Source organism: Corapipo altera, unplaced genomic scaffold (genome assembly GCF_003945725.1).
Source record: "Corapipo altera isolate COAL_440 unplaced genomic scaffold, ASM394572v1 61167, whole genome shotgun sequence".
NCBI lineage: Eukaryota > Metazoa > Chordata > Aves > Passeriformes > Pipridae > Corapipo > Corapipo altera.
Genome location: NW_020884949.1, coordinates 796,803 through 809,231, shown reverse-complemented (window position 1 = coordinate 809,231; position 12,429 = coordinate 796,803). Strand labels below are relative to the sequence as shown.

At 36.4% G+C, this 12,429-nt stretch overlaps 1 protein-coding gene across 1 annotated transcript in view; it reads left to right on the top strand.

Annotated features, from left to right (window-relative positions):
• ALDH1A1 (aldehyde dehydrogenase 1 family member A1) overlaps window positions 1–12,056 on the top strand; it is a 33,100-nt gene extending 21,044 nt beyond the window's left edge. Inside the window, exons 9-14 of the mRNA XM_027662894.1 lie at window positions 1,425–1,527; window positions 2,074–2,258; window positions 5,018–5,182; window positions 7,071–7,228; window positions 9,219–9,293; window positions 11,450–12,056. Coding sequence (XP_027518695.1) covers window positions 1,425–1,527; window positions 2,074–2,258; window positions 5,018–5,182; window positions 7,071–7,228; window positions 9,219–9,293; window positions 11,450–11,522 — 759 coding nt within the window. The 3' untranslated portion in view covers window positions 11,523–12,056. The remainder of the gene's footprint in view (window positions 1–1,424; window positions 1,528–2,073; window positions 2,259–5,017; window positions 5,183–7,070; window positions 7,229–9,218; window positions 9,294–11,449) is intronic.
• Window positions 12,057–12,429: the final 373 nt, after the last annotated feature.

Sequence of the window (12,429 nt, the reverse complement as noted above, 5' to 3'; positions counted from 1 at the left end):
CATTGAGTGCAAGAGTTATGTTTACTCTTAGAAACCTTTAGTTCTGAAATAATGAGAAAAGAAAACAACCCAAATCCCAGACATACAAGAAACATCCCACAGATGTTCCCAATAGACAGTAACAATTACAATTCCCAGTGCCCCATGACCCTCCAAAGGCATATGGACCCAAGGGTGTATTTATAGATTTTGGTGACAGTCCTCTACTGGCAGTGCAATTTAGCAAGGAGAAATGATGGCAGGAAGGTTGACAGAGGGAGGAAGTTTATCTGGTGTCTGCTATACACAGGCAGTCAGAGACCAAAGCCACAAGAGCTACAGGCATGTTTTTCCTTCAGTTTTTCCAGGGCTACTCATAGTAAGTAGTTCCTTAAATTATGTCACCAGTAGAAAGAAGCGGCATAGGGGTTCTACCTCACAGTATCCATTTCCTCCTCTTCTTTCTTTTAAGAGAGAAATTGGAACAGGGAAGTGTCCATACAGGCAATGTAGATTCTTTCATACATCTTTGTGCATCAGAGGGCTTTTCCATGTATAAAACAGAGAAATTTCAACCTAATGGGAGCAACAGGCGGAGCAGAAATCAGTGCCTACTTTAGGTTACAGATACATGCCAGTATAGTGGTGGTAACCCAAAAAGCAGTTAACATTGATGCCTCAGGATTTTTAGGATTTTTAGCTTTTTGTAGATTTTAATGTAGCTATGTAGTCTGTTGCCCTTTAGAATAGTAGTTAACACTCACCAAACCCTATTCCCCTATTTCATACAGAATTTTCTAAATTTTTTAGGCTTGTTTAGGCTCCTTTCAAGGCACGACTATAGTAAACACATTCTGTTTAAGCGCATATGCACCCCAGGCCTGAACAACAAGATAGCATCATAGTCAAAGCAACCTTCAACCCTGCACCTCGGAGAAGCTCCAAAGACAGTATGTGCTGTGAAGAAGAGGAAGATGAGGAAGAAAGGGGTCTTAGGATGTCTCTCTAACTCAGTTTCTGGGGAGGCATGCCAGGGGGGCAGGTTTGGGGAGGATCTGGGGGCAGATAGTTCTTGGATCAGACCATAAATTGTGGAACCCTTGGACATGGGTGTGAGCACTTTTGTACTCCTTGCACCAGAATGCCTTCATTAAAGACCTGCTCGATATCTTATCTATACTAAATTTGCCTTGTGAGTTTTTTCTCCTTGATCTTTAGGCAACAATATGAATGTATACAGGGAGAAACCATTCTAGAAAACAGTTCTGATTCATAGGCTACAAGTCACCCTCACCCTGACTCTTCAATTTTTTTAATTTATTTTTCATTTTGTTACTGGGATAGTAGATAACTGTGGATGGATTTTCACTTCTGAGGAAGTCAGAGATGTTTTTGAGGTCATTATAACCTTTTTGAGATGAAGCTGTCCTCTCCCTACCTTCTAGGTTGGCAAACTGATTAAAGAGGCAGCCGGAAAGAGCAATCTGAAGAGAGTTACCTTGGAACTTGGAGGAAAAAGTCCTAACATTATATTTGCGGATGCAGACTGTTAGTAGCAATTTTATTATATAAACTACTACTATTGCAAATTTAATTCTCTTCTTCTTTTCTCTGTCAGTAAATTGTTTCAAGTAATTTTTAATTTTAATTGTTTGAGTAATTTTTAATGTTTTCTGGTCATGCCATAGTTTTAAGTTAGATTGACACCAAAACCTGATGGCTCCTGAATAGGTATGGATCTCTGACAACCTGTCCACCGTTAATGTAATGATCGTGCTAATGCAACATGAATGCAGAACCAAAAGTAGATTTATACAAGTTTATTAAATTTCTAGCTAAATACTCCTCTTGCTGCTGCTGACATGGCAAATAACGTTGGATCTACATTTCACATAGAACAGCTTAACGTGTGTTTAACTAGGTGTACCATGCTGCTCTTGATAAGAGTAGTTTGGACATAAGTACATGGTTTAAAGGATCATAAAAATAAAAAGTGCTAAAAAGGGAAATGAAATGCAGTGACAAAGCTTAGTAAAGAATTTATGATGTGACAATTTGTGTTTATGATCTGATGAACTCTGCATTTCTTTGCAGTGGACACTGCGGTGGAATTCGCACATATTGGTGTGTTCTATCACCAGGGACAGTGTTGTATAGCAGGATCTAGGATTTTTGTGGAGGAGCCTATTTATGATGAGTTTGTTCGCCGAAGCATTGAAAGGGCAAAGAAGTATACTCTTGGGAATCCTCTGTTGCCTGGTGTACAGCAAGGCCCTCAAGTAAGTAATGTTACATGTTTCCACCATAATTATGTCACAACATCACAATTTAATGTGCTTCTAAACCTATTGTTGCAGTACTTTCAAGGCTAAGTATGGTTTTCTGGTGGATAGTCTAGAGGACGAGGAGGAAGAAACTGGAGAGATTGTTGTTTACAACACTATCATAAGCCAAAGGGTGAGGTCTCCTTCTCTTTTCTAGTTCCTTTTATTAGTGAGGAGAACAATTATAAAAAATGTAAGTGCTCTGAGAAACCTCCAATGCATCAGCTGTAAAAGTGCATTACAATCACCCATGTCATGTTAGAGCTTGCTAACTACATATTCAAATAGTGCCACTGTAAGTGACTAGCTTGAGGAAATAAGACTTTTAGTGTCTTTTCCCCTTTTTCAAGGTGCTAGACCTTCATTATACTGTTCTCAGTTTTAGAATATTACACTATTTAAATACAACAGTTTATTATTTTTTCCTGCTTTTGTTAAAAGGTTATGCCAATTTATGTAATAAAAGACACCAAGTAAATTGGAAAAAAACACATTCCAAGCCACACAAGATTTGGGAAATTTAAAAATATTTAAGAAGGATACTATTTTATTTTCCTGCAATATGTTTTAATACAAGATAATAGATTCATCTGAGTAAATTTTAAAAGTCCAAGGGTAGGAAGGTTCAAACAAGTAAATTCCAAGTGTCTGTTGTACAACTGACATAAAATTAGCAGAGATCTTCTATCAGGTTATTGTGGCTTTACTGAGTTTGAAATTAATGCTAACAATTTAAATGAGAAATGTAAGTAAACCTCTACTAAAAAAATAAGGAAGGTTAAATGTGAAAAAGCAAAAATGAAAATATTTTAAAGAATACAAAGATTTTTTTTCTCCTCTACTCTCATCATTTGCCATTATTGATTTATTTTTCTTCTTAGTAAACTTTAGCAGAAACTTAACGATTTTACAGATTAGCAAAGTTACTGCTTTTAGAACTGGTATGACCCCATTTAATGGAAAATTGTGGTTTGAGTGTAGTTTCTTTTGTGGTAATTATGTTAAATATCTCTCTGTGTCTTCAAATTGCTTGTGCTTTGACTGATTGTTCCTAGAAACAAAAACCGATAGCCTGTATCAGGCCTATTCACAGTGATGTCTTGCCATAGAGAAAAAGACATGTTGTCCAGTTCACAGGTCCTCTGGGGCCGCACCTGCCCTAGACAGCAAGTTTGAGTAACACTGTGCACGTTGGACATCAAAGCAGAGTCAAAAGCCCTACTGGAATTCAAAAGATTCTATATAAGCATTATTAAGAAAAATAATTATGATAATAACAAAGGAAGGACTGACAACATGAGCTGTATCATATAAACCTTGTTTTCTCTCCCAGATGTTTATGTGGCCACCAGGGTAGCAGAAATTTTATGTCTTCAGCATCCAGTAAGGCAAACATTTCTTTGAAAGTAAAATGACAAAGAGAGTGCAGTGAACTAAAAGTCATCTCCTTATAAACCCATATCCTTATAGCTATAAACTTTTATCACAGCTTTATTTAAATAGCTGTTTAGTCTAATATGAGTCCAGAATTCCCCAGAACCTTAGAAAATATTGTTGTGTTCTAAGATCATAGTAAAACTTTTTGCTCAGACTGAAACTCAACATTTTTATTGCACAAATAAGAGAATAAGATACACACCTACTCTGCTCTGCTGACTGATGTGCATGATCACAGAGAAGACTAATCTGTGCAAGAGTCACTCTGGAAGTAATCTCAGTATCTTCGTGAGCTAGTACTTGAAGGACTGAAGTCTGAAATAATGAAGGAAAGAATCATGAAAATGGAGCAAAGAAAATAAAAAAAAAGAGAATGCTAGAGGCATTTACCAAACAAGCTTTATCATTAAGGTTTTTTTGACATACATGTTATCTTGTGCACAACTTCCCTTCAGGTCTGAAGGGTGATTGGTGGATTTGGACCTTACAGGAGAGAAAACAATGTGTTATCTGTTTCTAGTCCTCATTTACACTATTTGTTTTTATCCATTTTGTCACAGCAAACTGGAAGGAGTTAGAGAAATATAAGCACTTGTTGTACTGTCACCATAAACTTTTTTTCCAGACTAAGACCATGCATTTTGCCAAACTATAGAACCAAACTGCAATATACTTGGCATATATTGAATTTGTTGGTAAGCCTGAGTGAATGGAAGGACAGAGATTGGTTTCATATTGTAAACAATTTGTCATCTATGTTTCTCAAATGACAAGTGTATTTGTCTTTATTCCACTAATAAATCAGAATTAATTAAAAAATAACATTGAATTTAAATTATATTTAATAGTTGTTTTTTAACTTCCTCTAATATTTTAGGAAAGCAGTATGGCCAATGTACCAGACCTGATGAAGGACAGAAGGGTTTTGCTGGCTAGATCAAGCCCTCCATTATTTTTTCAGAGTCAAGCCCAGCAATTTTTTTTTTGATGAACCATTTCTGGTTGGCAAAAGTACTGAGAAGTATAAGACATATTAATTTTGTCCCTCTAAACCTCATTCTCCTATGTCAAAATTTCTGATTATTGCTCTATTTGAGAAAAGCCTGCAAATTTTTGAGAAGTTAGTGACAAGAATATTAGCAGTGCTCTCTACCTGTTCCACTTCAACACATGTAATTGAACAAAGCTGGAACGTTGTTAAGTTTAGGTTAGTGAGTTAGAAGACCAACTGTTATCAGCATGTGCTGTTTTCATCCCTGAAATATCTTTTCATTTAGATTGACAAGGAGCAGTTTAAAAAAATCCTGGAGCTAATCGAGAGTGGGAAAAAAGAAGGAGCCAAACTGGAATGTGGGGGAGGTCCATGGGGAGACAAGGGTTACTTCATCCAACCCACAGTTTTTTCTAATGTTACTGATGATATGCGCATCGCCAAAGAAGAGGTAAATAAATTTTTAGCCATCTGTTCTCTCACTGAAGGTTGTCTATTTAAATGTCTGTACAAAACACTCATTTAGAAGGTCAAGCAATGACATAAAATGCTCTCAATAAGTCTGTTGTTCCATCTTGGTGGTGCTTAAAGTGCCTTTGTTGGTTTTTGATCCCCATTTCATCAACTTGGTTGTGGTGAGGGAGTATGAGACTGGCCTGCCAACGAAGTCTCCTATTTAGGGTGGAAGCAGATAAATGCGGGGTTTGGATTATTTACATCAGCCCATACCATCTATGTGTCACATACCAGCATCACAGTGACCAGTAACAGAGAAGCAAACAGTGGAGGCACAGCTTGTGAACAATTTACACTGCCTAGGGAGCCACTTAATTTAGTGTTTGGACATAACATGCACCAGGCAGCTATTTTGCAACATGAGAAACTAGTTGATTTGTGCTTCCACATGCCTGTTGGTGGCGATTACTGTACATCAGAGTTTTGCCTCTGTGGAGTTATTTAACTTAGATCAGTTTGCAAGTGTGTCTACACATGACTGAAGAATATTTTACTGACCCAACTGAGGTGACAGTGCCATGGCATCAGTGAAAATCTGCAAGGAACAGCAGAGAGTTAGGAGTGCAGAGCTGCTATGTCAGCTAGCTTTGTAAACACAGCCTCAAAGTCCAGTCATGACCTCTTCTCTGTGTTTTTTTATATTCATCTTCATTAATAACTGTTGCAACTGGGCTGCAATTGGTGTCCATTATACTTCTTCATAAAAAAAGGTCCTTCAAAATCCTCCTAAATGTTGCTTTACAAAGCCAACAATACTGCTGATGCAGTCTGATGAGCATACCTAGTACATCCACCACGAGTCAACAGCCCTAGTTAAAATTAACACCACAACAGCTAGAGTTAATTGTGACAAGGAGAAAGCTGTAAAACAGGAGAGAGCTCTATGAGACAGAATTTGGATTGTTTCTGCCACCCAGGAGTCAGGTAAGAAACCACACAGATTTTTGCTGCTGTCTTAGTTTCTCTTTGGTCAGCAGTAAAGCGACTGCTTCTCACATTATTTTAAGTGTAAGGAAAAATGAAACCCCAGACAGCCAAGACAATTTAAAGAATATCCAAGTTTTGAAGTTCACAGTTTGAATAGTAGGGGAATGTTCAGTGGTTTTCTGACCTATGTAAATCAACTCTTGCAACACTAGTTAGAAACTAACATTAAAACTCAGTCAGGTAGAAAGCTCACAATCTGTTGGAATAGAAGTAATTGGATGTAGTAATGTCCCCTCACACTACACAGTCTTGGCATATTGTGGTGGGCATGGGCACCTCTGGCTGAGAACACCGAGTGATGGCAGCAGGAAAGTGGAACCTGAAGAACTATTTTCTCACCTAACACCCATATGGAAAGCAGAATTAGTTGTTCCACTTGGAGTACATTCCCAATTGTGCAGCTGCCTACAGAGATAAAAGTCTAATAGAAAATTTAGGTGAAGAAAAATTGCATGTCTTTCTCATGTCTTTAAAACTAGAGTTTGCCAAGAAAACACCCATTTGTTGGTAACCGGTATAGATATCTAGCAGAGTGTGACACCATGTTAGCTGCCTTTATGGTGGGAGTCTTTTAATCTTTGTTATTTGTTTTCATTATTTATTTATTTATTGTCTTATTAATCATTTTATAATAGGCTATCTTGATTTACATCATATTTCAAAAATCTTTATGTGAATTTATAGTATTTTTTAGAAAGTTTTCATGAAATATACAGTCTTGGCTGAATGAATTCAGGAACAAAACCACCTAATAGATGTAAATTTAATAAATATAAATTACTTAAAATAGTAACTTATTCTAGTCCACTTTAAAAGCTTACATGTGTTTGATACAGATATTTGGACCTGTTCAACAAATCATGAAGTTTAAAACTATAGATGAAGTAATCAAGAGAGCAAATAATACTACGTATGGTTTAGCAGCAGCAGTTTTTACCAAAGACATTGATAAAGCATTGACATTTGCAGCTGCTCTTCAGGCTGGAACAGTATGGTAAGTCATGCTTTTTTAAATTCTTCCTTTAGATCTGCAGGTGTCAATGGCACTGATTGTAGGACATTTTCACACTTTTTTAGGTAGTATATTTTTATATTTATTCCTTGTCATCTTTGTAGAGGTGGATCATTGCCATCCTCCTCTGTATCTCCTCCCCTCACCTTTCCCTACTTAATGTGCCATTAAATACTTATGTCTTGAAAGTCTTCACACAATTGGCCTGTAAACTTAGTCTAAAAAAGGAAATTGACTTGCTAAAAAGGAAAGGAAACAACAAAAAAATACAGTGAGAGTGCCCTCTTTCTTTACGTTCAGGATCTGGGAATAAATTAATAGCATGCAAAGGAAGGGAGCAAAGGTGGTGAAGGGCCTTGAGGGGAAGTCGTATGAGCAGTGGCTGAGGTCACTTGATCTATGCAGCCTGGAGAAGAGGAGACTGAGGGGAGACCTTATTGCAGTCCACAACTTCTTCATGAGGGGAAGAGGAGGGACAGGCACTGAACTCTTCTCTGTGGTGACCAGTGACAGACCTGAGGGAATGGCCTGAAGTTGTGTCAGAGTAGATTTAGGTTGCATATTAGAAAAAGGTTCTTCATCCAGAGGGTGGTTGGGCACTGGAATAGGCTTTCTGGGGAAGTGGTCGTAACACCAAGACTGCCAAAGTTCAAGAAGTATTTGGACAATGCTTTCAGGCACATAATGTGACTCTTGGGGATGGTTCTGTGCAGGGCCAGGAGTTGGACTTGATGATCCTTGTGGGTCCCTTCCAACGCAGCATATTCTGTGATTCTGTGAATATATAATTTTTGGGGATCGTTTTCGGTATTGCGTAAAGAAATTAGTTATCTGAAGTTCTGTGGCCATTAGCCTGGGCAGAACATACATCTTTAATGGAAAAAATTGATAAAATGTGATTGAACAAAGGAAGGAAACGCAAGCTGAGGGAGAACTGCTACAAGACCAACTATTCCCAGCAATGGAAAAGAAGAGGCAACTTACATAGAGCTGGAAAATAAAAGGATAAGAGATACAAGAGTGAAAGCTTGGAGGCATAGCAGACTGAGTCTAGACACTATCACTGACAAAGACCTGCTTTTCCCTACAATTATTTCAATGCATCAGAAGGAGAACAACCAGTTTTACTTGAATGCAAAACCTGTGCCCAATTTACATTTTATCTGAAAGCACTTGCAACCAGCAAAAATTCCTGCCCAGGTCCTGTGACCTAAAAACAGATACTTTCTAAAAATAAATTAACAGTTTTGACTTAGGGCTTATTATTCTTTATATGGAAGAAAGTTTCAAACAGAGGTAGAATCTTTGGGTTTTGCTCTTACATGATTGGTGGTCTAGGAATCCTTAACTATGAACAGAATCTCTTCTGTTGAAACCAGCAGACTGGCAGAAGAGATTATAAAATATGTAAAGAGAGAATATTTGATTTGACAAGGTTATAAGACAAAAAGAGTTTCTCAGTCAGGAAGCAGGATGCACATTCTGCCAAAATTCTTCATACTTACAAATTCCCCTGTGAAGTTCCTTTCTTACTCATTGTATCTTGTTCTCAACTACAATACAGAACATGGCTTAACTGAGTAGAATCAAACAAAACTTCCTAAACTTATACTGAAGCTATCATGAGTTTATCAATAAGAAGTGGACCTGCAGAAGACTTAGCTTTGGCTAGTGTTTTGTTTGAGAGCTGATGTACGAGTTAGGAGTTTTATTGAGGCTATCAGAGAAAGGTATGATGGTCACTCTGCTTGAAGACCCTTCATGAGTATTATTACCCTGCTTATAACTGTAGTTGGTTTTAATACTTAATTTCTCTGAACCTTAAACTAAATTTATTTTTGCAAATATATTACTTAGTTCTAGTTTGTGACTATCACCATAGGTTTCTTACAGTTGACAGAAAAAACATTGATTTTGCAGAAGTGAAAAAAGTTTCTTCGCACTATCAAAAGTAATTTTTTTGTTCTTCCAGGGTTAATTGTTATAGTGCAGTGTCTGCTCAGTGTCCTTTTGGAGGTTTTAAGATGTCAGGAAATGGACGAGAAATGTAAGTAAATGCTTTTAAAAATGTAGATTCACAGGAACTACAAAATGAAATTCCAAACCCCAACTTTAAATATGCATAACTAGGATGTCCAGTTTGAGACTTTGTCACATTAGGCTAGTATTTAGAGGCTTCAGGTTGTCAGAGGCAATATCAACCAAACAATTCCTCCACAAATAAGAAAATTGTTAAGATATACCCTTTTTCAAAATTACTGGTTTTAGAAGCTTGCAATCTACTGATAAGCAAAACTGACCATTTTGGTTTTGGTTTACAGTTTTTGCATGTACAGAGAAACTGTCATTTTCATGAAGATATATATGTGTGTAGTTTGTGATATCCCCTTCACATGCTAGGTTTTGGAAAAGAAGAGACTTTTCAAAATCCTAGATTTAAACAAGAGTTTGCAGTTAAAGCCTTGTGACAGCAATGTTTTTACAGTACATGCCAGCTTGGTCAAAAGTTATGATGAAAACAGTCCTCTGTAGTCTTTGGACCTTTGTTTTTTTCCCAAAATAGAAGTGGAGTATTATACAAAAATTATAATCTAATCAAATTTTTTCAAACCTCTAAGTTTTAGACCAGTTTCCACTTGAATCATGTTCTGTCTTACCTTTATTTGTCCTTTGTTAAAAATGCCAAATATACAGGAACAAAAAATTATTTTTAAAGCCATAACTAAAAATCAATACTTGTAAGCTTTCCTTTTTATTAAGACAAATGCATAAAAATTTTAATGAATGATAGAAGTAATTAAAAAATATATATGTAGGTGAGGTGCTTCAGAGCTTCTTTTTATGTATTTTTTTAAGAGATAAAGACTAGTATTTTCATACTTGCTCATCACTGGACCCAGTCTGCTCCTTATGGCAAAGCTCCCGCTAGCTTCAAAGGAAATGGACTCGAGTCAACGCTGAGAGCTTTAGAAAACTGCAAAATGGAAAAATGCAATAATTTAGACCATTATTATCAAATACTGGTTTGCATTTGGTGGGTGCCAAAAAAATTGGACGTAATCAATTCTGAATTACACTCTTTAGCAGAAATATTTTTTGAATTCATTCGCTGGAAATAACAGAAAAACAATAAGAGACTATCAAAAATATTTTCTATAACAGTGCATTTGGAAGGAGTTAAGCTTTTGTGCTAACTAAGTTTTTTGGTTCAAAGTCACAATTATCAGACCAATAAAAATATTTCTGCTAAAGGACAAGGATAGAATTATCACCAGATAGATGCCTGTTTGGAAAAAAAATTCTAAATATACACCAGTCAATTTTAGGGGAGGCAGAAATATATGTGAAACAGCTGTACTGAAATAATTAGGAACTCAGTGTCAAGCCAATTCCTTGAACCCCAGAATTAAATTTCCTGTATAATTCTTGGAATGATAATATCATTATGAATTAAACTACTGAATGTCACATACTAACAGAATGCCTCTTCAAAAAATAAGGGAATCAGTAAACATATTCCCCTAGTACAAGGGTCCTGATCAGAGACTTCTGTTTTGCCTATATTCCTATCTAGTAACATGGCAGTGAGAATGGCAGAACTTTATACTGTAGCAAATCTATGTTCTGTAAAGCAATCAGTTATGTCTAGTTTGTCTGTTCAGGTGTCAAATATCTAGGCACACAAACAAGCTTCAACTCATCATGGAAAATGTAAAGGTGAATCATGCTAAAACATGTGAAATATTAAAGTTTTTTTCATTGTCTGAGAGTTTTCATCATGGATTAATTATGTCCTCCATTTGCTTGAGATGAAGTGTCTATTCTTTAATGCTGGAGAAAATTCTTGACTTTAGAAGAAGACCTTTATGACCTTTGCAAATAACTTGTTGAGCATGCTTGTGAAGGTCTAATACGTTCTTGATTTGCTGCACATAAATCCAATTTAGAAATACTCTAAATTAAATGCCATTCTTTTGCACAGATAAAATTGTTGTCTCTGCCACTTTTCTCAGGAAACTGTTGCTGTAGCTTTTCAAAAGGTTTTCAGCTACAGTCTAGCTGCACGGCTGTCTTCTAAATATGTCCAGTGTACTTGTTATATATATATGGCCAATTGCACAGCATCACTGAAAATCCCATCCAGAATAAAACTCATATAAAAAGCATTAGCATAAATATTGCTCTTGGTTCTCTTTTATCTAGGGGAGAATATGGACTCCATGAATACACAGAAGTTAAGACTGTCACAATCAAAATCCCACAAAAGAACTCGTAATGCTTCTTGAGGTGCAGAATCTAACAGCTTCAAATGAATCTGAAAAGACCATCTGAGTTCTTAAATGTTTTATTGTCCAAATGATTCATTAACCTTTTTGCTTTCTAATTATATGAGGTACTTGCTTGCATTAACAATATAAGGAATAACATAGAAAAGTTTAATTTGATTAATTGTGATAAGGAATCTTTAATGTCTGGTACATAACTAACTAATTTTAAAAATTCATGTTCAGAAAGACCTATTCCTATGTTCAGTTGAGGCTCTGTGTAGTGCTATGAAAATTTGCCTTTTTTGATATACTTTACAGGTACAGTTTGAATTTTTGTGGTCTTCTAAATGTTAGATGGCAAGCTCTCTTTGCATTTTCCGTTTTTTGTGGCCTTAACAAAAGCACTTATGAGTAGTTAGCAGATAGATACTTCTCTGTATCTTTGTCCAGATGTATTTCTTAGACTTAAATTTGTTCATGATGCTACACAAATGTAACGTGTATAAGGTTAAAAAAAAATTAAAATTCACCTGCAAAACCTACTACTTCTCCTTTCATTAGACTTTTCTACTACACTAGTTTACTAATAAATAATACTAATAAACAATAGTTTACTATTTGGCACTATGTAGCACAGAGGCACCACTGGTGTGTTCAGCTCATCAGACTTATATCTGCTATATGGAGACTAAAGTCCCTAATATTTTGTCAGTATTATAATTGGAAGAATATGAACACACAGAACACTAAGCCAGAAGGGACACACTTGGCCTGTGTCTGGTATGATCCAGTCATCTCTTAAAAGCACACTAGGGCTAGTCTGAAGCCACTCCCCTCTGAATGTGTGCTATGTGGGTGGTTGGTTCTCTTGTTTTCCTGGCATCCTTTGGCAGCACATGACTGCAAATCCTGCCC